At 37.5% G+C, this 24544-nt stretch overlaps 1 protein-coding gene across 1 annotated transcript in view; it reads left to right on the forward strand.

Annotated features, from left to right (window-relative positions):
* CCNT1 (cyclin T1) overlaps window positions 1–16843 on the forward strand; it is a 40051-nt gene extending 23208 nt beyond the window's left edge. The window contains exons 3-9 of the mRNA XM_006870106.1: window positions 5198–5326; window positions 8572–8632; window positions 10789–10851; window positions 12534–12579; window positions 13897–14060; window positions 14257–14327; window positions 15424–16843. Coding sequence (XP_006870168.1) covers window positions 5198–5326; window positions 8572–8632; window positions 10789–10851; window positions 12534–12579; window positions 13897–14060; window positions 14257–14327; window positions 15424–16821 — 1932 coding nt within the window. The 3' untranslated portion in view covers window positions 16822–16843. The remainder of the gene's footprint in view (window positions 1–5197; window positions 5327–8571; window positions 8633–10788; window positions 10852–12533; window positions 12580–13896; window positions 14061–14256; window positions 14328–15423) is intronic.
* The last annotated feature ends 7701 nt before the right edge of the window (window positions 16844–24544 follow it).

Consider the following 24544-nt stretch of genomic DNA (forward strand, 5'->3'; position numbering starts at 1 on the left):
ATTCCTTTATGTGTGGTTCAGAGTTCTGGGACCATCCCCTGAGCCTACTTGGTCGGATATTGTGTGTTGTTGTTGGCAGAGCTCCTTACTGCACTTCCACCTGATCCCCTATCTTGTTTGGTCTCTGCACTGTCATAACATTTTTGCAGTCCTTTTAAATACATTTTTAGCTCCTAGAAGGTAAATAGTGTTGAAACATTAGTGCTGTGTTTTGGACTTAACCTTTTCTTTTTATCCTTTGTCTAATCCGTAATAAAATTCTGTTAGTTTTTGCTTTTATACTGTCATTGGATTTTTTCTTTTTATAAATATATATGTATGTATGTATATTTCATTTTTAAAATGTATTTTGTTGTTGAATGTTGTTAGGTGTTCTCGAGTTGTCTCTGACTCATAGTGACCCTATCTCTGTACACTGTTTGGTCCTGTGTCATCCTCATAGTTGTTAAACTTGAGCCCGTTGCTGCTGCCAAAGTATGAGACGAAGTCTTGCCATCCTGGCATCTTTGATACTCTTCTCTAACACCGTATGTAACTCAAACACATCAATGCTTTTACAATCTTAACTTATTCACTATTCAACTTTCACATGCATATGGAGCTAATGAAAATACCATGGCTTGGGGCAGGCGCGTTCTTTTCTCTTGAACACTTTAAAGAGGTCTTGTGTATCAGATTTGCCCAATGTAATATGTCATTTGAGTTCTTGACTGCACTTCCATGAATGTTCATAGTGGATCCAAGCAAAATGAAGTCCTTGACAACTTCAGCCTTTTCTCCAATTACTGCATTTATTGGCCCAGTGGTAAGGATTTTTGTTTTCTTTACATTGAGGTACCACCCATACCCATGACTGTGGTCATTGATCTTCATCAGTAAGTACTTTAAGCCCCCTTCACTATCAGCAGGTAAGGTTGTATCATCTGCATATTATAGGTTGTTAGTGAATCTTCCTCCAATCCTGGTAACATTTTCTTGATATAATCCAGTTTCTCTGATTATTTACTCAGTATAACGAATACAACCCTGGTGCAAACCTTTCCTAAATTTAACCTATTCAGTATCCTTTTGTTCTTTTTGAACAACTGTCTCTCTGTGTATGTACAGGTTCCTCATGCACACAATCAAGTGTTTTGATATACCCATTTTTCACAGTGTTATTCATAACTTGTCATGATCCACAGTCAAAAGCCTTTGCATAGTCACAAGTAAAAATGTTGAGGTTATACATAGGAAAGCAAACCAATTCAACAATTTTTACCAGTATAGTTCAGTGACATTGTACATGGTTGTGCAACCATTCTCACCCTTTTTTTTCCTTTAAGTTGTTCTTCAGCAATAGCATCCTATAAGATTCCTGCCTAACCTTTTGAATTGCTGTTGTTTCTTTGATTCCATATAGATTCGTAAAAGAACATGATGCTTAAGGCAAACATTTTTATATAATCTAAATTCTTGGTGTTTTTTTTTTTTTTTTACAATGGATAATCAATTTTTTTAAATAGCTCACTTATTGTTTGGTTTTAAGAAGACTTTAAGTTACAATTTTTAGTATAAGGTTTAAAGATTATCTCAGGGCAATAGTTTTAAGGGTTTGTTTAGTCTCCACGGCTCTAGAAAGTCTAGTACATGAGAATTTAAAATTCTGCCCTGGATTGTCTCCCTTTTGATCAGGATTCTTCTATAGAATCTTTGATAAAAAATATTGAGTATTTGTAGGCAGGCACCATCGAGTTTTTCTGAATTCATGGTAAAGGAGATAGTTCATGAAGGCAATGAGCTACATTTTCCACCTTATCCTCAGGTGTGACGCTGTAGGGTAAACACTGGACTGTGAATCACAAGGTTGGTGGTTCAAACTCACCATCTCCTCCTTGGAAACCCTATACAGCTGTGGTTGCTGTGAGTCCGAATTGGCTTGATGACACTTAGCAACAACAGCATTCTCTGAGCAAAGTATGGACGATGCAGGAATCAAAACAAGATGGAGTCCATTGGTTGACATTCATCCATTTTAAGTGGTAGCATATAGGGAAGAAATTCAAGCTGTACTGAAGGCATTAGCTAAAGACAAGTGGCCAGAAATTGATGTAATACAATTGAAATGTTTCAACAAACAAATGCAGTGCTGAAAGAACTTGTTAGTTTTGATGCCAAGAAATTTGAAAGGCAGCTGCCTAGTTAGTTATTTGGAAGAGATCCATATTTGTGCCTATTCCAAAGAAAAGTGACCCAGTAGAATGTGGAAATTATCGAACAATATCATTAATACCACGTGCAAGTAAAATTTTGCTAAAGATAATTTAAAAATGATTGCAAAATACTTCACCATGGAGCCGCCAGAAATTCAAGTTGGATTCAGAAGAGTACATAGAACCAAGGATATGATTGCTGACGTTAGATGGATCTTGGCAGAAAGCAGAGAATACCAGAAAGATGGTTGTTGTTGTTGTTGTTTACTTGTGTTTTATTAACTATGCAAATTTTATTAGCTATGCAAAGGCATTTGACTTTGTGGATCATGACAAAATCTGAATTGCGTTAAGAGCATTCCAGAATACGTAATTGTGCTCATGCAGAACCTTACATAGACCAAGAGGCAGTCAGTGGAACAGAACAAGGTGATATCATGTGATTTAAAATCAGGAAAAGTAAGTCAGGGTTGTATCCTATCACCATTTGCATGCTATGCAAATAATCCGAAAAGCTGGGCTATATGAAGAAGAAAATGACATCAAGAGAAGGGCTTACTAACAACCTGTGATAAGTAGATGATACAGCCTTGCTTGTTGAAAGCAAAAAGGATGTGATGCACTTGCTAATGCACATCAAAGAATGTAGCCTTCAATATGGGATATAATCCAGTGCATATAAAGAAAACAGAAAATCTCACAATTGGACCAATAAGCAAAAGATGGATGTTAACAAAGATTTCGTTTTAGGCAGACCCATAGTCAACACTCCTGGAAATTGTTGTTGTTATGTGCTGTTGAGTCAATTTTGACTCATAGTGACCCTGAATAGTAGGGTCTACTAGAAGTGACTGGTGGGTGTGAACTACCGACTTCCTGGTTACCAGTTCAGTGTTTATCCTATAGCACCACAGCAGGACTCCACTCCTGAAAGTAGCAGTCTGGAAATCAAATGATGTATTGCATTGGGCAAAGATGTAACTTTGAGGATTAAGGTGCACCAGGTCATTGTATTTTCAGTTGCTGTGTATGTGTTGCTGTTCAATAGTGAATAAGGAAGACTGAAGAAGAATGGGTGCATTTTAATTATGGTGTTTGCAAAGAATATTGAAAGTACAATGGATTGCCAGAATCGCAAACAAGTGTCTTGTAAGTAGTACAAACAGAATGTTCTTAGAAGTAAAGATGGCGAGACTTTTCCATGTACTTTCGACAGTTTATCAGGAGAGACTAGTAGGGCATCATATGTTTGGTAGAAAAGCATTTCAGTGGAAAAAGAAGACACCTAATGAGGTGGATTGACAAAGCAACAGCTATGAGGATGGGGCAGTGTTTCTATCTGGTATGAATAGGGTTGATATGAGTTAGAGCCAGCTCCATGGCACTGGCACCTAACAAATAACATTCCTTATTCTACCACTAAGGAGCTCTGGTAGCGTAGTGGTTACGAATCGGGCTGCGAACCTCAAGGATAGCAGTTCGAAACTACCAGCTGATCCGCGGGAGAAAGATGAGGCTTTCTGCTCCCGTAAAGATTTACAGCCTTGGAAACCCTATACAGGGTTGCTATGAGTCGGAACCGACTCCATGGCACACAACAACAACAATTCTACTACTACTTTTGTTGCTCTAGGTAAATGGAGATCATTTGTGCCTTGGATGGTCCCTTGCAACCTTTTAAGACCTCAAGCACTATGCAAAGGAAACAGTTATTTAAATTCTGTAAAATTATTTGTTGTGTTTCTTTGAATCCTGGTGAATTTTAGCTCTTGCCATTGACATCTTTGACTCACTGAAAAAAAAAAAAATTTTTTTTTTTAAAGTTTTTATTGTAGATTGAGTGAAAGTTTATGGGGCAGATCATCAGTTTTACATTCAACAAATCATACTTTGTTTCATTACAATGGTTATAATCCCCTCTATGTACCATCAGATACCAGTATTTCTCTCTATTCATTTTAGCTCTTTTTTTTTTTAAACATTCAGGCATATATAATAATTTACACCACCAAAAGGGCACATTCAGCAAGGCTGCCAGCTCTCAGTTCCTCTCTTTCCATGAATTAGAGCCCTCACCTGCTCCCTCTCTCCATGTCCTCATCTCTGCCTCCATCTCTGGTGTTGTTACTTCTCTGGATAAGGTCTCGCATTCTGCTTGTGCTTGCGTTCTGGACTGTAAGATTAACCACTCCCCTGTTCTTGTTACAAAACTTTTACCTTTACAATTGTGACAGTCGAAATCAGTCATGATAACAATTACTTTTACTGAATCCTAAGAATCTCATCCCCATCTCTTTTTACCAGACCCATCTAGACAAGATGAAAACTATTCAGTGGGCACTCCTTATCTTCCCCTTCTTGTTGTTAAAGTACTGTCAAGTCAATTCTGACCCATAGTGACCCTGTGTAGGGTTTCCAAAGAGCAGCTGGTGTGCTTGAACCGCTGACCTTGCAGTTCAAACAGCTTTGCAGTCTGGCACATTAACCCACAGTGCCACACCAGGACTAAACTCCCTCGTGAAACCTTGTAAGCTAGTCACTTCGAGCCTTTATCACCCCCTCATTTTAGGTAGCCAATGTTTAAATTGCCCATCCACATCTACCCTGTATACAGAGGGACTAGCATTGATACTTGATGTGAAGACTCCTTCCCTTTCTGTTGGTATTTTGAGCTACTACATCCATGAGTATAGGTCAAGTTCATCATATTGTAGCAATTTATCCTCGTTTCCTTTATAATTTAAGAATCACATTTTAAATAGTAGCTTCTTGAATGGACAGCTTATAATGAGACAGTTTATTCAAGGCTTAACGGATTGGTTTCAGAAATGGAATGAACCTGTGGATAGGTGGGTAGAGGGCATTTTCTGTAAATCAGAAAGCATAAATAAGAGGTGATGAAGTTGAGGTATGCATGGAACTTTTGTTTTCTTTGACCCTGCTCTTTTAGATCTATCTTGATCTCGTACTAAATGGTAAATATATTTTATTTTCTCTCCATCCAGTCTGTGGCCCCAGCAGCCTTATTTTTAGCAGCTAAAGTAGAAGAACAGCCAAAAAAATTGGAGCACGTCATCAAAGTAGCACATACTTGTCTGCATCCACAAGAATCACTTCCTGATACAAGGAGTGAGGTAGGGGTTTAATTATGCATTTACTTGTCTTTATTTTTATTGCAAGTTAATTTTGTAACTTTGACTTAATAAAGTTTGAATGAGTCTCTTAAAGGAACATTGCAGTGTCTGGTTCTGGACTGCAAGGTTTGATCCACAAGGTTGATGGTTCAAGCTCATCAGCCTCTCCTCAGAAACCTTATTTAGGGTTGCTTTGAGTCAAAGGAGTCTTGTGTGGCGCTGTGGTTTAATGCACTGGACTGCAAAGACGGTTTGAACTGCAAGGTCAGCAGTTCAAGCTCACCAGTCACTCCCTGGAAGCTATATACAGAGTCACTATGGGTTGGAACCAATTTGACAACACTTAGCAATAATTCCCCAAAATTTTTTTTGGCAAAAGTTAAGTAAGAAGAAAGTACATCACCACTATTATTTCAGCCTCTTTTCTGCCTAGCTATGTATACCTTTTTTTTTTCTCACATATTATATCCCATATACCTTTTATAGTTGATGCATGCATCAACTGTAAAAGTCATCCTTTATTAAATTGATCAATTGAGTCATCCTTTATTAAATTGATAAATGAAATCATGTATTTTCTTCTAATTACATTGAAGAAATCTTTGCTATTTTCATTTTTGTTTTTGTGAAAGAATAGCTCTCCCTAAGGAAATGAACTCAGTGTTTAGAACTTCCTACGTTTTCTTAACTTTGGACTGCATCATTTCTTTCATTTTTTTATTACATAAGTAGCTCTTGTTGAAAAAGGCAGTTTTGCATTTTTGCCTACATCTGAGACTGATTAATGCCATTAACACATAGAATTGATATAAAAACTAAGACAAAAAACTCTGTTTTTTGCCACTTCTTTTATTTCTTCCAAAGTGTATTTATAGGAAGTCTCTCAGTTATGCATATTTGACTTACTACAACCCATTTTAAAATTAATCCCATAAAGCCTATCATTAAAAATTCAAGGTACGTACAATGATTTGTAATAACAAACAGGCATTAACTTTGCTATGTGCATCAAAATATATTACTGTATTATGGTAAAGATATTTTACTTAGTGTATCTAGAAGTGCTTCTTTTTTTTTAAACTTTTTATTGTGACTTGACATCCAACAAATCATACATAATCTCAATGATTACAATCCCTTTCCTACAACAGCAGTTACCCGACTTGCAAAGATAATTTATGCACACATACGAAACAAAACCAAAAATAGATGTTCATCTAAATGTCCAAAGGTTCTTCAATATTTTATGCATATAAAGGTACATTATGTACTATATACTAAGTCAAACATTTGACTGCCACTAGATATGAGCCATACCTAACTGTTGCAAGTTATGTACAAATCCAGTTTAAAGACAGACATAGAAATGAAACTTGTTTGTAATTTTGGGATTGCCTGTCCATAATTTTTCACCTAAGTCTGTAGTCTTTGTGAGATGGTTAGAGGAAGATGATCAGATGGTTCTCCACTATATGGTAACAGATATGGGTATATGTAAGAACTTATTTGAGGTAATAAAATGGAAAGTTAAGAACTACAAGGTGACTCAGGACTCATTCTCCAGTGCCGTCCTATAGAAACATAATGGGAAACACATTCGTAATTTTAAAATGGTTAAGTTTTTATTAAATTTGACTCAAAACTTCATTTTTACAAAAATGAAGTTAATTTTAATAAAACACTGCATTTAATTGGTTGTTGTTAAGTGCCACTGAGTCAATTCCAACTCACAGCGACCTTTTATCTGGTTTCTGAGGAACAGCTGGTGGGTTTGAACTGCTGAGTGCCATACCAGAAGTCCTGTATTTAACCTAGTATATCTAAATATCATTTGACCAAGGAATCTGTAGTGAAAAGTTATTAATGATGCATTTTATATCCCTGCTTTTTAACTGTGTCTTCAAAATCCAGTGTGTAGTTTACTCTTCCAGCACATCTCAATTTCAACTAGCTACATTTCAAGTACTCAGTGGCCTAACGTGGCTAATGGCTACAATATTAGCCAGCCCATCTTAGATAATTTTTTTGAGATTCTCTTTGAACTCTTTTGTTAATTTTCAGAAATCTAGAATAATCCTTGTTGTTGTTGTTGTTAAGTGCCATCGAGTCGGGTCCGACCCATAGCGACCCTGTACTAGAGAAGGTTTAATAGGAGTCAAGTGTTGGCTACCAGTTATATGCTACAGTGGTGTAGAAGGGCTCTGCAAGTTTATTTTGATGATAATGAAAAAGGTCTATTGTTAATTTTCTTATGTCTAACCCACACAAACTTTAAAACTGAAAATATCAGTCTGAAAATGCACCAGGTCTTTTGAAAACTAAACTTGTTGCTGTTAAGTCAATTCCAACTCAGCAATTCTGTGTTGTTGTTGGTAAGTGTTCTTGAGTTGGTTCTGACTGATAGTGACCCTGTATATTGTTTCTGAGGAGTAGCTGGTGATTTTGATTGGCTGACTTTACAGTTATCAGGAGTCCAGTGATTATTCTACAGTGCGACCCTATTGTTGTTTAATGCTGTCGAGTTAGTTCTGACTCATAGATTCCCTGTATAGGGTTTCTTGAGGAACATCTGGTGGATGTGTACCATGAACCTTGTAGTCCAAACCAACCTTGCTGTTCAGTGCCTGTCCTATAGCACCACATCAGGACTTCTCTTGTTGTTGTTAAGTGCTGTCGAGTCGGTTCCGACCCATAGCAACCCTGTATAGGGTTTCCATGGAGCAAGTGGTGAACTTGAACCACCGACCATGTAGCTCAAATGACTTTGCAGTCCAGCGCATTAGCCCACAGCTCCACACTGTCGGTCAGAGTAAAATAGTACCATAGGAATTTCAAAACTGTAATGTTTACAGAAGCAGATTGCCACATCTTTCACTCTCAGAGCAGGTGTTGGGTTCAAACCCACTGATATTTCTGTTAGTGGCCAGGTGTGCAACCACTGCACAAATAGGGCTCCTTCTGTTGTAGCCATCTACAAGGGGGCTCAAAAAGTTTATTGGAAAATTTCGTTAGGTTTTCTTCATGAAATTTTTAAAGCTCGCTCATATAATAAAATAGTATCTCTCCGTGTACCACTTAAAAACAAAACTAAACAAAAAACAACATAAAGAGAATCTGTCCTGAATGCAATAGAATTGTATTTCAATTCCTATCCTGTCTCCTAACTCTATCCTTGCCTTTTGTTATTTTGTTTTTCCTAGGAAGGGTTCTAAGAATTGTGCTAATTTTTTGGTCTTCTCACCTAGGCTTACCTACAACAAGTTCAAGATCTGGTGATATTAGAGAGTATAATTCTGCAGACTTTAGGTAAGTTCTTTTCATTCTTTCTTTAAAACATGTTAAAAACCGAAGGAGTTTAAAAGTCTGTGGAAAAATTCCATTATCCTTTAGTTCCATCTTCCCACGAGTTTTTGAAGTCCCCTCATATGTACATAAAAAATTATTTGACTTTAAAATTTGCAAGATAGCAAACAAGAAGAATCCCTTGGGAAAGTTTTTGCAAAGTGACCATCTACTTCCAGTATCTAGAGGTTGTAGAGATCAGAGTTTAACCTTGACCTATACCATAGCTAGAATGCAGGTACAGTTGACATTTGAAACAGCAGGTGGTAGGGTTTTGTTTTTTTTTCCATTCTAGGGTTCATGGATGTGTAGTTTAAGGTTTAGCGATTTAACCTAGTAAATAATGGTAGAGAGTATCTAAATAATTTCCAGGGTTTTTTATGGTCTGCTTGTTACAGTATTTACAACTGGTGGCAACCAGTGTGTAGAATAGCAATAAAGGTAAAGGAATTCAAGGTGTAGTTGTTGCATGGACAATTCTGATAACTTTCTGTTATTATCTTATTGTTTTCATCATTATCTTAGCTAACAGAAATACCACAAGCGAATGACTTTAGCAAACAAACTTATTTTCTCACAGTTTGGGAGGTCAATGTCTCTATTCAGGCTGCTGGCTCAAGGGAAAGCTTTTTCTCTCTTTCCACTCTGGAGGAAGGGCCTTGCTTCTTCTGAGCTTCTACTACTTCTAGGCACTTTTCAGTTGGCTTGGCATCTTTATTCCTCCATCTGTGTTCTACTTGCTTGTTAATTTCTTTTTTTTTCTTATGTCAAAAGAGATTGACTCAAAACATACCCTACACTAATTTTGCCTTATTAATATAACAAAGACAACCCATTCCCAAATGGGATTATAAACACAAGCACAGAGATTAGTATCTACAATACATATTTGGGGGACACAAAGGAGTCCAGTGGCATAGTGCCATGTGCATACAAGGCTTTCTTCCATAAAGATTTATAGCCTGGAGAGATAGAGCAGCTTAGGACTCCAGACTCATGGAAAGCGAAAGGCTGTGTGCTGGCAGCCAGGAAGCAGGCTTCCAGAATATGCCCTTTGGTTGTTTAAATGATTATATATTCCTGAGTGTTTTTGTGTACATTCCCCTACCCTATTCCTCCAAAAAAATCCCAGAGGGAATGATGATGCATGGAGGAGATGTTTTTGTGTACATTCCCCCACCCTATTCCTCCAAAAAAATCCCAGAGGGAATGATGATGCATGGAGGAGATTGTAATCATTGCAGTGAAATAATGAGTGTAAAAACGATGATCTCCCATGTAAACTGTCAATCAACTCAAAATAAAAACTTAAAAAAAAAAAATTATAGCCTGTGAAACCCTACGTAGGGTTGTTATGAATCACAGTCAATTTGATGGCAGTGGGTTTGGTTTGGATAAGAGGTTATGATTTAAAACACATATTTTTTTCTGATAGATTAAATTTTTATCATTATTAATGTTAAGGTAGAAATCAGTAAAGTCTAATTTGCAGTAATCAGTTATCTTTATAGAATAATTTATATTACATTTATGTTTCAACAGAATTCTTTACTTGTATCTAGAACATTTTATTTACATGTTCCAAAAGGGAAATCTATTCAGAAACAATTTTTATAAATATACTGATTTCCCCTAAGTAATTTTGCTAAAGTCCATTTGACGTTGTATAAAATGATCAGTACCAATTGTAGTTGAGATGACAAAAAGGAACAGAACTAAGGTAAGAGAGTCATAGGTTTTTACAGTTTTTCAAGGTTAAGCTTTAGAAGGCAATTATCACTTGAAGTGACTGCTTCTCCCAACCTTGTGTTAGGTTTAGTTAGGTTCTTTTGTCCCTGTAAAAAGAGTGCTTTATGTTCAGAGGTTGTTGAGGAGTCTTGAGACTGAGACTGCATTAGTGGTTTTATTTTAGTGATACCCTCTAGCTTAAAAAAAAAAAAGCAGCTTTGTAGATAATACATCTTAGAAAAGTGTACTGCTTAATTTGTGTGACTCAGCCTCTGAAAAACAATTTGGAGAGAGGGGAATAAAGGAGGTCTTTAATGATGACCAAGATAAAAGAAGTATAAAATGTCTTGAGTGTTTTTAGTTTTTTAACCAGTGTTTTCTTCTTTTTTTAGGTTTTGAGCTAACAATTGATCACCCACATACACATGTGGTAAAGTGCACTCAACTTGTTCGAGGTATGGAAACTTGAGATAGCTGTCTTCAATGGTTTTTATCATTTATAATCTATATTCTATATTGATAAAATACATGATACAGCTGCTTTGAACAAAGATTAAATTGAAAAGCCCACCTGGCTTAATCAAAATGAGTGGTTCTGACTTCAGGTTTTCTGTTTTGTTCTCATAATTAATGTTTTAAAATGTTTTCTAGCTAAAAAGTTAGTCATTTAAGTATATTTGTCAAAGTTGGGGTAGATTTTGAAAAATTACCAAGTTGTAAATATATAATAGCAATTGTAAGGCTGTCTTGAGAGTGAGTCAAGGAGCCCTGATAGTGCTGTCTAATAAGCATTGGCCTGCTAACTGTAGGGTTGGCAATTCAAACCCCCAGCTGCTCTTCAGGAGAAAGGTAAGATTCTCTTCCCGTGAAGATTTACAGTCTCAGAACCCTTATATAGAGTCACAGGGAGTTGAAATTAACTTGATGGCAGTACTTTGGGTTAGAGTGAGTCACTCTTCATTTTCACTATGTAAAGTTTTTGATGCAAAGTCAAAATCCAGAAGACTTTGATAAATACAGGAAATGTAACTTTTGCTAAAAAAAAAAAAAAGTAAAGTTTTTGAGTGGTCTCTTATTTAACCCCCCCAAATCATCAAATAACCAAAATAATTTATTGTAATAAAAGAAATCCCTATTTCAGAAAGAAAATACCTTGCAAGTAAAAAGCAAATTTTTATCTTCCTAGAACTTAATTCTTTTCAGTATTAGTATACATTCCATCTCTGTTTAACTTAATCCTTGCTTAATGTACACTTTTTAATGCTTCAAAATAAAAGAATTTGAAAAATTTTGAAATGCTGTAATATAAAATAGGCCAGTGTTTAGTTTGCTCCACAAGACTATATAAGGTGTCCAGATACCCTTGATACTCCTATTTAAGAAAAAACGAGAGGAACTGGGTTTCATCCAGTTAGAGCTGTTGTTGTTGTTAAATGCGGTCGAGTTGGTTCCGACCCATAGCGATCCTGTACAGGGTTTCCGAGTGTGTAAATCTTTACGGGAGTAGAAATCCTCATTTTTCCCCCGTGGAGTGGCTGGTAGTTTCGAACCGCTGACCTTAAGGTTTGCAGCCCGATTCGTAACCACTATGCTACCAGAGCTACTACGGTTACATTAGAATTAAAAGAAAACTTCTTCCAAGGACAGTTAATCGTAGAATTAGGCTCAAGTGGAATTGTGGATGATATTCTTGTGGCCTTGAAAAGAGAAATGCCTTGACTTTAGTCCTAGAATCTTGTTTCTCTTCAAGGTCTTGTGGATTTTAACTTTGCATATAAATTAGTTTGTCTTCTACTTCAGTATTTCATCAGTATCTTTAAGTTATTTGTTAAAAGTACTGTCCCTCTCTCAGCACCTTGCAAACAATAAAGGAGCCCTGGTCACACAGTGGTTAAAGCACTGGACTGTGAAATCAGTGTCAATTTGAACCCACCAGCTGCTCTGCTCTGTAAAGATTGATAGCCTTGGAAACTCAATGGGGCAGTTCTCCTCTATTCTATAGTGTTGTTGTGTCAGAATTGACTCAACAGCAGTAGGTAATGGGTGGTGCAAATAATGCTTACTAAATACTGAAATGAGTGCAACTAATAACTTTTCTCCTCTTTAACTCCTGCTCTTTTTTTTTTTTTTCTTTTAGCAAGCAAGGATTTAGCGCAGACTTCTTACTTCATGGCAACCAACAGGTTTATATTTTAATTTTTTTCCTCTTTTTGGGATACAATTTTAGTTGGGTTGGAGTTGTCATTTTTTGAGAGGCATATAGGAAGATTTCAGGTCTGGCTATTAGTGAACTGGGATCCAAAGACCTAGGCATAGAAATGGTCCTTGCTATAGTGGACATATATTGATACATAATATAGGTAATTCTGTGATAAATGTTGATTATATAATGGTGCCGTAAATTCTATGGGGTTTTAAAATTGGTCATGGTTATATAATTATTTAGGTGCCGTAGTGGCACAGTGGTTCAGTGCTTAGCAGCAACTACCTGAAAGGTTGGCAATTCAAACCTGCCAACTGCTCTTTGGGATAAAGCTGAGGTAGTCTGCTTCCATAAAGATGAACAGCTTTGGAAAGCCTGTGTGAGCAGCTCTACTCAAAGGATTGAGTTGACTCAATGCCAGTGGGGGTTTGGTTGGTATCTATTAAGTAGTACTGAGTCTTTGTTAGCCTACTTGATTCTGCATGTATTACTTTGCTTTAAAATATCTAAGAGCACAAGTCTAAAAGTTTAGGTAAACTTGAAGTTAACAATGACTGAAAATCTAATTTAGAGAATTCTACAGTGCTTATGACATTTTAAAAGATTCTTTTTTTTCTCTCCCTGCCCCAAACAAATGGGTACTTATATGTGTAAAGAGTTGCAGTATCTTCTCTTAAAGAAATTTTTTTATTACACCTATTTTTTATTACCACATTACTTGCTCTCATTTCCAATCTACTGGATATTCTTGGAAATTAATGATACCTTTACATGATTTTCAAAGAAGTTCATTTTCAAATCCTGATAATGGAAAATTTTAAAAGTAAATCGTCAGTCAAAAATATTCACACTTCATGGAGTGATGATTATTTTAAATAGACTAGAACTATGATTAGCAAGAGTCAAGATAATTTTTTTATAGAGAGTGTTTCATTTAGGGATAACATGTACCAAAAATAGAGTAGAAAATTGGATACTATTAAAACGTCCATATACGTGCTGACTGATGTACTCAGTCTTTTTTAAGGGTAAGGAGGAGGTTCCCTGGTCAGTTTGTGGATTGAATGATGTGTAGTCAAGGAATTTGGAAAGTGTGTTACTTGAGGAGGTGAGTTAATAGAATCAGTATATCACCTGTTGGATCAGAGCACTGGATATTTCTTGCCCTTCTTCCTATCCAGTGTTCTGTTTTGTTTTTTAAAGCTCTTTTTCTTTTTTTTAAATAATGGAGAGTTTTAGCTTTGGGTTCAGAATTGAGAGCTCATGATACTCTCTGTTTCCTTCCCTCTGGTGTCAGCCTGCATTTGACCACATTTAGCCTGCAGTACACACCTCCTGTGGTGGCCTGTGTCTGCATCCATCTGGCTTGCAAGTGGTCCAACTGGGAGATCCCAGTCTCAACTGACGGGAAGCACTGGTGGGAGTATGTTGACGCCACTGTGACCTTGGAACTTTTAGATGGTAAGTGTTAGAGTAAGGGACCTTGAAAAGCACTTGCTCTTGATATGTCACATGTATGGCCAAAGGTGACTTGATTCAGATGAAAACTAGTGAGTTAGTTGAGGTTATTCTTGCTTTATTACTTCTGCTTCCCTGAGTCTTTTTGAAGTTCTATTTCTTTTGTTTCCTGTTTTTTTTTTTTTTTCCTTTTTTGTAGAACTGACACATGAATTTCTACAGATCTTGGAGAAAACACCCAGTAGGCTCAAACGCATTCGGAATTGGAGGGTGGTAAGAATTACTGCTATCAGCTTGTGGAATAAAACCAGTTTCTTTTTTGACTGCATCAGTGAGTGTACCTAAACTGAATGTGTGCTGTAATTTTGGAATTTCCCTGTTTATGCAATAATCATGACATCAACTTCATAGCTTGGATACTAGCCCAGACGTCAGTGGCTGTAAATGATAGCAGGATTTGTTTTGTGTTGTGTAAGTCTTGTGATATAATCATTTAGTCAGCAAATTATTTTAGTATTTTCTGTGTGGAGACTTAGGGGAAAAAGGTGGCTTATGTGACTCACTGAGTATTACCTTCTGGTGAAGGTAAGACACAGATTTACAAGATTTGACATCATCTGCTTTTTATATGGAGTTCTGGTAGTATAGTGGGTTATAAGAGTTGGGGTGCTAACCACAAGGTCAGTAGATTGAATATGCCAGCCGCTCTGTGAGACATATGAGGCTTTCTGCTCCCATAAAGATTTACAGCCTCAGAAGCAGTATGCAGGTTCTTTATGAATCTAAACGGAACTGACTCCATGGCACATAAAGGAGTCTAGATTTTTTTTATATATATAGATTGCAGTGCAAATTGTATGTAAAATATTTTTGAAGGTCTTAATTATTAATAATGGAATTATTTTTTTTTTCCAGTATCGTATAGAAAATTGGTTTTAAAATGTTCCCCTCATTTTTTGTAATTTTATTTTGAGTGAGTTGCAGAAGATGAGTTTACCTAGGGCTGAAAGGAAGCTTGAGAGCACATAAGTCATCTTCTGTTTTCATATAAGAGTTCATCAGAAATTCCAGAATTTGTTTATGGACTAACTATAATCATAAGAAAGCATGGTGGGTGTTCATAAGTATTTTTATGTATACACAATTTTTTTTTTTTGAAACCTTATTATATTGATAAGATTGCCCCGACTTTGATATAAAAAAATCTTATTTTTCTTCATGGTGATAATTCTTGGATCCCATGTTAGGGTAGCCTCCTGCTGATGGCCTCTCTTGAACTTCCAGGCCACAGCAAGCTACATATTTCAACATTTTTTCCATTTAATAAATTATATGAAGTGAAGAGATGTTATTTGCTTTATTCTAGGCATGCCAGGCTGCCAAGAAAACAAAAACAGATGACCGGGGAGCAGATGAAAATACTTCGGAGCAGACAATTCTCAGTATGATTTCTCAGAGTTCTTCAGACACGACGATTGCAGGTTTAATGAGCATGTCAACTTCTACCACAAATGCGGTGCCTTCCCATCCAACCACTGAAGACTCATCCAGCAACTTGAGCAGTGTGGAGATGTTGCAGGGCGAGCGCTGGCTGCCTTCTCAACCTTTTAAACTGGAATCTACTCAGGCTCATCGGACTAGTGAGAATATAGCACTTGTAGGAGTTGATCATTCCTTACAACAGGATGGTTCAAATGCATTTATTTCCCAGAAGCAGAGTAGTAAGAGTGTGCCATCAGCTAAGGTGTCTTTAAAAGAATACCGTGCAAAGCACGCAGAAGAGTTGGCTGCCCAGAAGAGGCAGTTGGAGAACATGGAGGCCAATGTGAAGTCACAGTATGCGTATGCTGCCCAAAATCTCTTGTCTCACCATGACAGCCATTCTTCAGTCATTCTGAAAATGCCCTTAGAGGGCTCTGAAAACCCTGAGAGGTCTTTTCTGGAAAAGGCTGACAAAACCTCTCTCAAAATGAGAATCCCAATGGCAGGTGGAGAAAAAGCTGTCTCTTCAAAACCAGAGGAGATCAAGATGCGTATTAAAGTCCATGCTGCTGCTGAGAAGCACAATTCTGTTGATGACAGTGTCACAAAGAACCGAGAGCACAAAGAAAAGCACAAGGCTCACCTATCTAATCACCATCATCATCACAATCACCACTCACACAAGCATTCACACTCACAGCTTCCAGCTGGTAGTGGGAACAAACGTCCAGGTGATCCAAAACATAGTAGTCAAACAAGCACCTTACCACACAAAACCTATAGCATGTCTAGTTCTTTCTCCTCTTCCAGTTCTGCTCGCAAAAGGGGCCCCCCGGAAGAGACTGGCGGAACAGTGTTTGATCATCCAGCAAAGATTGCCAAGAGTACTAAGTCTTCCTTAAACTTTCCCTTCCCTCCACTTCCTACAATGACCCAGCTGCCTGGGCATAGCTCAGACACAAGTGGCCTTCCCTTCTCACAGCCCAGCTGTAAAACTCGAGTTCCTCATATGAAACTGGATAAAGGCCCCACTGGGGCCAATGGTCACAACACAACCCAGACAATAGACTATCAAGATACTGTGAATATGCTTCACTCCCTGCTCAGTGCTCAAGGAGTTCAGCCCACTCAGCCTCCTGCATTTGAATTTGTTCATTCTTACGGTGAATATCTGAATCCACGTGCTGGAGGAATCTCCTCCAGATCTGGCAATACAGACAAACCCCGACCACCACCTCTACCATCAGAACCTCCCCCACCACTCCCACCCCTTCCGAAGTGAAAAAGGAAAAGAAGAGGAGAAAGAAAAAAACAAAAAACTTTAAAAAACATGCTTTTTTAAGAAAAACAAAACAAAACAAAAAAACTACTGATTCTGGACGAAGAAAATTACTTCCCTTATGAAATGTGTCACCCTTTTTGGACTAAGGAATAAATTGATATTGAAAAGTAGGTGGGAGGGTTGGTAGAGGGTCTTGGTTATTATATCTACTGCCTCAGAAATCAACTATTTTATTAGCGTTTTTTACTGGTATTAGAGAGGTGGGAATGTGTTGAAGCTGTGAAGGATTTAAGAACACTTTGTCTTTTCTTGGCCTCCACCTCCTAATTAGGTTGATTGGAGTTGATAATCTTCCCTCTTCTTGCCAGGACTGAAATACGAAGGGTTGGTTTTATCAAACAATTGTGGATACTTTTGGGGTTAATATATCAGAAGAGAAGGAAGTATTTAAATGTCAAAATCTTTTAATTAAGAGACTTTTTAAAAAATAATTTAAAGAAAGTAAGTTATCTGTTTAGTTTTTTTATATAATCGGGAGGGAATAGGGATTTTGCTGTGTCTGTGCTCTACATAGCAAAGCTTCCTAGGGAGTGGGGGGAGGTTTGAAGGGGGTATTGTGTCAGGGTGGGAGGGAGGGTAGTCTTTGGCCGAGAGTTCTGAGAGATTCAGGCCACCTGAAAGTGTTAAGACCTTTGAGTGTGTATGTAAGTGTGAGTATGTATGTTTAAAAGTGTGTGTTTTACAAAAATCATGTTTCACTGTACCTCTCTGTCTCTCACTTCCCAAAGTCTGTTAGGGAGAACATGGTGTGGCCTTGAGACAATAAGGGAAGGAAGAGGCATGCATTCGACATGACATTTCCCCCTTCATTATGCTGAAATTGAGTAATAGTCCTCCAACTTCTATTTTGGGCAAGTGCAACCAATGGTGTGACTCAACTTCATTGTAAGAGTTGCTTTTACTGCTATTTCCCCTTTAATGCAAAACAAAGGTGGGGTTGAGGAATAGTTAGAAATGAAGGCCAGCTTATACACTATGTAATTAATTGGGTCTTTTTCCAAGTTGGGCATTGGGAAAGTATTCAAGTGAGAGCAGTCTTGAAGGTCTCTGAAAAGGAAAGGGGGTGCACTCTATATCATGCCTAGGTCGGATGTGAGGATGGTTCTGAGGGAAGCCATGGAGCAAGAGGATATGAAAAATTGTGATTTGGAATTTTTAGGACATTGTATTTTACATTACATTATGAATGTGTAAGACTTGTCTTTTATTTGTAAATCTAATGGGAAACAACAACAGCATCCTAGATTTTTTTGCCGGCCTACCTTCAGAGATTAGAGCTTTTTCAATTGAGCAGTACTGGTGCCATGGTGATCCAGGCTAGCCAACAGATACTATTGTGCTTAGATACCCATCTTTGATGGTTTCAGCTTCAATACAGAAGGCTCCCAAGGAGATTTCTATGGGTTATCTTTAAAACGGGCCTTGAGTCCTGTTGGTATAGGGTTAGATTGTTCCAGAGTTTAGGAGTGAACATTTTTTGATGAGGAAAAAAATTCTTATTAAGGATTCTAAGCCAAGCTCTATAACTGTAAATGCCATTTAATTTCAGATCATTTCATGTGATGATTTTGATCTTCATGGTTTGTTTGGTTATAGAGAAGATGGTGCAAATTGAACTGCTTTTTAATGTAGCATCCTTTACACCAAATAGTATGTGGAAGTTGAATGCTTTTCATTGGAAGTTATAGGGGAAAACAAGAATTGTGTTGCTTGCTAGGTACAGGTTGGGAAGCTATTTAAATTGATGATTCACTGGCCTAATATAGGAAGGAATTTATAAGACAAACTTTACCAAAGGATTTCAGAATGCAAAGATGATTCGAATTTGAAGTTAGTGTTTTTCATTAATGCATATTTCGGCTGTCCCACAGTGCCTGTCATTGCTGTGTAAAATGAGCTCTCTGTTGACTTTAAACTTGAGTGTCATTTCACTTGTATAGATATGTTTTACTCTTTGATATTTCTTGTGTTGTGTTAGATAATTGGCAGGTGTGTGGCTGTGTTTATCAAATTTAGGCTTTTTGTTTGTTTAGATTATTTTGGCTGCAGTCCCTGACCTTCCAGAATATGCTGCTTAGTTTATGTCTGTATCTTTGTGGAGGTGATGATGACTGAATTGATTGTGTAAATGTCTTTTCCAGCTTCCATTTTTTTCCTCATCAAATATCACGTACTTTCTAATCACCAGTGCACTCCCTTACCAGAGAGGCTTATATCCACATGGCCTCATAATTCTCCATGGCAGTACTGTAGTTAGGATCCTTACAACTTTGTCAGGAGCAAAGTAGGAAAAAAAATGATTACAGGGGCCTAAGAATTACTTTATGTTGTGGTATCTGGCCTTTGTACTAATAGATTATTGCCAATATGGGGCAATTTCAGAGACCTTTCTATATTAATGCCTCCTGATATTGTCTTAAGTTACCTACCTCCAGTGTCTGCCTTTAGATCTATGTAAATGTCATAACTCTCCTTAGGACTGCATGAAGCTGGTGCATTGTCTTTGGGTTAGCAGATATGCCTGTCAACTAGCATGCATATCCAAACTACATACCTTAGTAAGGTTTCCAGAGGATGTGTGCTTTCTAAACTGTGTCTACTTTAGTCTCATACCTTCTAAGAGTGAGAAATAAGATTAATACAGACTTGCCAAGTTAGTCTAATAAAGCTGGCTTTAAAAAAAAAAAATATATATATATATGATATATATATATTGTTACCCTAGACTATCTAGGATATGTAATGGTGGTAAGCAGGCCTGGAACCCTGGTTCTATAGATCTCATTCGTAAAACTTTGTGTTAATCTCTTATCGGCAAAAAGATATCTGTGGATTGCTTTTAATCAGATACCTGTGTTGCGATTAGGTATCTCAAATGAAGTGTTAATCTAAAGCCAAATTGGTATTCTGAAGCACTAGATTTGCTTTTTGGGAATACCTTAAGTATTATTAGTCTTGCCTTCCCACTTATCAGTGTATTTCTATATCTGAGGAGCTCAGCTTTTTTGAAAAATGATTTTAGTGTTTTGATACATCCCTTTTCATAATTCTGTAGTACTGACTTCACCACTGTTGGAAGAAACTTTTTTAGTCACCAGTTAGAAACAACAATAGATTAGGACATATAAATAAAATCATGGTAACATCATTGCTAGGTTTCCATAAACCTCTGATACCTAGTTCCTCATATTACAAATGCACACCCCTTATATCTTGCTTTTGGACAAAAAGCAATTCAAGAGGCCCTACCCCAGTGTGATTGAAATTTAAATGTATCTGTGTTTCCCATATTCTGGGAATTGATTAATTTTTTAAATAAAAGATTTTCTTTTGTTGATGAGGCATTTCGATGCTCATACTAGAAAACATATTCTAGAACATCTTGAAGTTGCAGTATAAGTATAACTCTCTTGAGTTTATGAGAATTGGAGTAGTCTATGCAACTTATCAAATGGTGAGAAATCAGCTCTCTGCAGTCCCACTAAGTTTTCAGAGACTTTGATACCACCCTAAATCTTGTGTGTTGCTTTGCTCCTGGTGGGTTAGGAAATGTTCCTGTTATACCACACGGTCAAGTTTTACTAAGTGGGGAACTCTTCGTTTAAATGTTTGTAAAACATTTTAAATATGAACTTGGCATTGGGGAAGGATGAAAAAGAAAACTTTCCTAAAAAGCAGTGTTTGTTACTCCCTTTTTTGAGCAAGTATTCATGGTTGAATGAAAAAACAAAGGCTAGGCTTTGTGTTGTCCTGTTAAGGAGAGGGATGCTTGACAGCATGCTAATTGAAGCCAGAACAAGTATATCTCCATCCAGTCATTATGAAGTCTTTTGTTCAAAGTTGAGCAACTGTTTGGTGGTTAAGTTATATTGGGATTGGTTACAAAGTAGAACTGCTGGCTGGTTGAAGCACTCATAGAAAAGAAGGCAACAGCCTAACTGCTAGCCTGTGTTTCTGGATTTGAAACTGACTTTTTCCCACCCTGCTCCACACACCAGACCAAAGAGCTAAAAAGGGAGGGGTGGGGGGTGGGACACTTTACTAATTTGTGTCACTCAGGTACAATTTTGTGGTGAGATTTTTCTGTTTTCTTCGTATTGCTCTTAAAAGTACTTTCTCAGCATATTGTCCTGCCATTGCCTGTCCTCCTTGGGGCACCTCAGCTCTGGATGTTACCCCTGGGAACCTCTAATGCTGTTATGTGAATGATAGGATATAAGTGACCATTACAGTAAGGGCTCTTTGTAAAAAAAAAAAAAAATTCAAGGATGATGTATACATTTTATAGTCTGGCTATCAGTTTGATAACTTGCTGTCAAGTATGTTTCTCAATCTGTATTTATCCATCCCATCAATAAATGTTAACAATAAAACAGCCATCTGATTGTTTATGTATACTGAGTCTTTAAATTAGTCTTTAATTGTTTTAATTGATATGATTACAATTTGGCATCAGCTTTGGTAATAGGTTGTTTCTTATTGTACAAGATCCTGTGGGAATTGAGACCTCAGACATGATAGCAGTATGAGCTGCTTATCTAGAAAGCACTATCAGTATGATTCATAATTATATGCTTGGATTAATAAAAAAAACAAACAAACTTGGAAATGCTGATATAGACAGAGCATTTCATTTGGAAGAAAATGTATTTTGGAGAATACATTCCAGGCATCTTATAGGTGTCTGGAAAATTTGATAATGAATACTCACCCTTGCCTTGGGACATAATAAAATCACACTTAAAGAATAACATAGAGGGAACGGCTGGGGACTATAGACCCAGAGAGGGAGAGGGGCTATGTGCTGACAACCAGAGGGCAGGCTTGTAGTGTATGCCCTTTGGTTGGTTGATGATGCTTGGAGGGGATTGTAACCATGACAATGAAATGAAACAGGATGAATGTAAAACTTATGTTCTCCCATGTAAACTATCAATCACATAATTCACAATAAAACATTAAAAAAAAAACCACATAAATCTTACAAATTAGATACTTAAAATAATATTTATGCTAAAACACTCCAAAATTATAATACAAAGCTAACTATAGTTTAAAAGGTTTTAGAAGAAAAGAAATTATATGGGCTTAGGGGGAAAATTCCACTCGAATTCTGTCCAGTTGTACATTTTCTAAAATATGGTAACAAAATTTTTTGCCATACCTACTGAAATAAGTGGTATGGCTACATTTTACATTCTGGTCTGGTCTGAATGGAAGACTAGAGAAGCCGTAAATGAAAAGAAACAGGGAAAGGGATCATATATGTACAAAAACAGTGACTTGCCTTTGTTAAGAATTAATGTCTACTGTGTCATTCTTGGGAATAGACAAGGTACAAGTCAATATAAAGGCCGAGTACAGCTGGACAGCCAGTTAGAGACTAAATATTTCCCGGAACAGTCAGCCTTCAGCTGGTGGGTTAGAGTTGCTGACTTTGTGGTTAGCAGTCCAATGTCTAACCCACAGGGCTTCTTAGGCAATGTTAAGTGTCATTGAAATTGGTTCGACCCAAAGCTACCAGCATAGTTTCAGAGGAATGGCTGGTGGGTTTCAACTGCCAACCCTGAAGTTTGCAGTTCAGTGCTTATCCTATAGTGCTACACCATCTTATAGGCCATTGTAAAACACAAGATGAGGCATTGGGGAAATTTGACCACAAAAGTGACACGATATAGCTCGTGTTTTAAAGTGTTTGAGCTGCTGTGTTGAAAATACAGGAGTGAAGGGCAGAAGCATCTTCCACAAGGAAGTTTTCACTATAACTGGTGAGAGATGAGGATGATGGAAGTGCTGAAGGAAATGAAGAGTGGCAACATATCTTGAAAATGAATTGATTTGAGTATGGTGCTGGAGGAGAATATTAAAAGTACCATCAAATGTCCAAAGAAATCTATGTTGGAAGTAAAGCCAGAATGCTTAGAAGCCAGGATGGCTAGAGTTCATCTCATGCTTCAGACATTATCAGGGGGAACCAGTTCTTGGAGAAGGACATCATGCTTGGTCAATGAAAAAAGAGGAAGACTCCCATCAGATGGTTAGCATAGTGGCATCAGCAGTGGGCTCAAGTGTAGAAACAATTTGGAGGTTGGTGCAGGACTGGGTAGTGTTTTGTTTTGCATAGGGTCTCTGTGAATTGGTACTGACTCCATGGCACCTAACAACAAATAAGATGGAAGAGAAGTCAAGGCTAACTCCCAGTGTGATCAAGTGAATGAAATCAAATACTGAGAATAGGGAAGACTATAGAAGGAGCAGGAAGGAGGGTAGCTTTAAATTTGAAGGGCTAAGTAGAGATGTCTACTGGACAGATGGGTATAGATGAGAAATGGAATGTCACAGTGTGTGGTAATACAGAGTGTTAGTAGCAAAGATAGGAATGTGTCCAATGTTTAGAACTTGAGGGGAAGAGGAGGAATGGGACTTTAAAAAAAAAAATGGCCGTGAGGTAGGATGAACACAAGAATATGGAGATACTGCCGTCAACCATATAAGGTTTGTGAGGAATGTCTGGTGGGTTTGAACCACCGACCTTGCAATAAGTCCAATGCTTACAGCCCCACACCAGGACTCTGTGAAGAACTAGAAAGTTAATGGAGAAGGGAGTTGTCAACTGTATCAGATGGTATGAATTAAGATGAGGCTTGCCATTGTAATAGTTAAGTGCCATAGAATCTATTCAGATTCATAGAGACGTTATATAGGGTTTCTGAGGAGTGGCTGGTGAGTTTGAATTGCAGACCTTTCTTATCCTATAGCATAAGCAGAGTGGATTGGGTTCAAGAGAGAATGGGAGGGAGAAAGGTGGAGGCACTATGTGGTGACAACGCAGTTCTGAGTTTTGCTGTATGGAGAGAAGTGGCTCAGTACCTAGAGGGAGAGAAATAAGATCAATATTTTCTTGTTTCTAAGATGAGGGAAATTGCAACATGTATATTTGCTAATGGGGAAAACTAAGTAGATGGCACGAGATTTGTTGGAGCAATGTCCTTGACTAGATGAGAAAAAATGGGATCTAGGTGGGATAATGCGCTGGACCGCAAGGTTGGCGGTTCAAACTCACCAGCCGCTTTATACAGGGTTGCTATGAGTTGGAACTTGACTCAACAACAATAATGGCATACGTGGAGGTGTTTGTCATGCATAATAGTAAGGTTAGCGCAGCCACAGTAGAAGAAAGGCAGAAAATGTGTGAATCACAAGTTTTGAATTAATGTGGGAGCCATGTAAGATTTCTTCTGACATGGATTTTTTTTTGTGTGTGTGAAATTCATCTATTTTTTTTTTTTTTTTTTTTTTTAATTTGCCCACCTGCCCATATAGCACCAGCTCACAATGTTGGCTCATTTTTTTAAAAATTTGGGACAGGGTGGGTGGGTAGAAGTAAGGAGTGGAGTGAGGGTTAGAATTAGGGTTAGCACTATTGGTAGTTCTGGGCTAAGTCCAGGACTTTGTTTAGTGTTAGAGTTATGGTTAGGACTAGGGTTACTGTTAGGCTAAGGCTTGGATTAAGACTTAGTTTAGTTTTTGGGGTTACAGTTAGGTGTACTTTTTTTGTTGTTATTGTGAACTGAGTGATAGTTTACATAGGAGAACACCTTTACACCATCATTTCATTGCAATTATTACAGTCTCTGTGCATCATCAACTATTTGCTGCCAAT

This window comes from Chrysochloris asiatica, unplaced genomic scaffold (genome assembly GCF_000296735.1).
Source record: "Chrysochloris asiatica unplaced genomic scaffold, ChrAsi1.0 scaffold00138, whole genome shotgun sequence".
Taxonomy (NCBI): Eukaryota; Metazoa; Chordata; class Mammalia; order Afrosoricida; family Chrysochloridae; genus Chrysochloris; species Chrysochloris asiatica.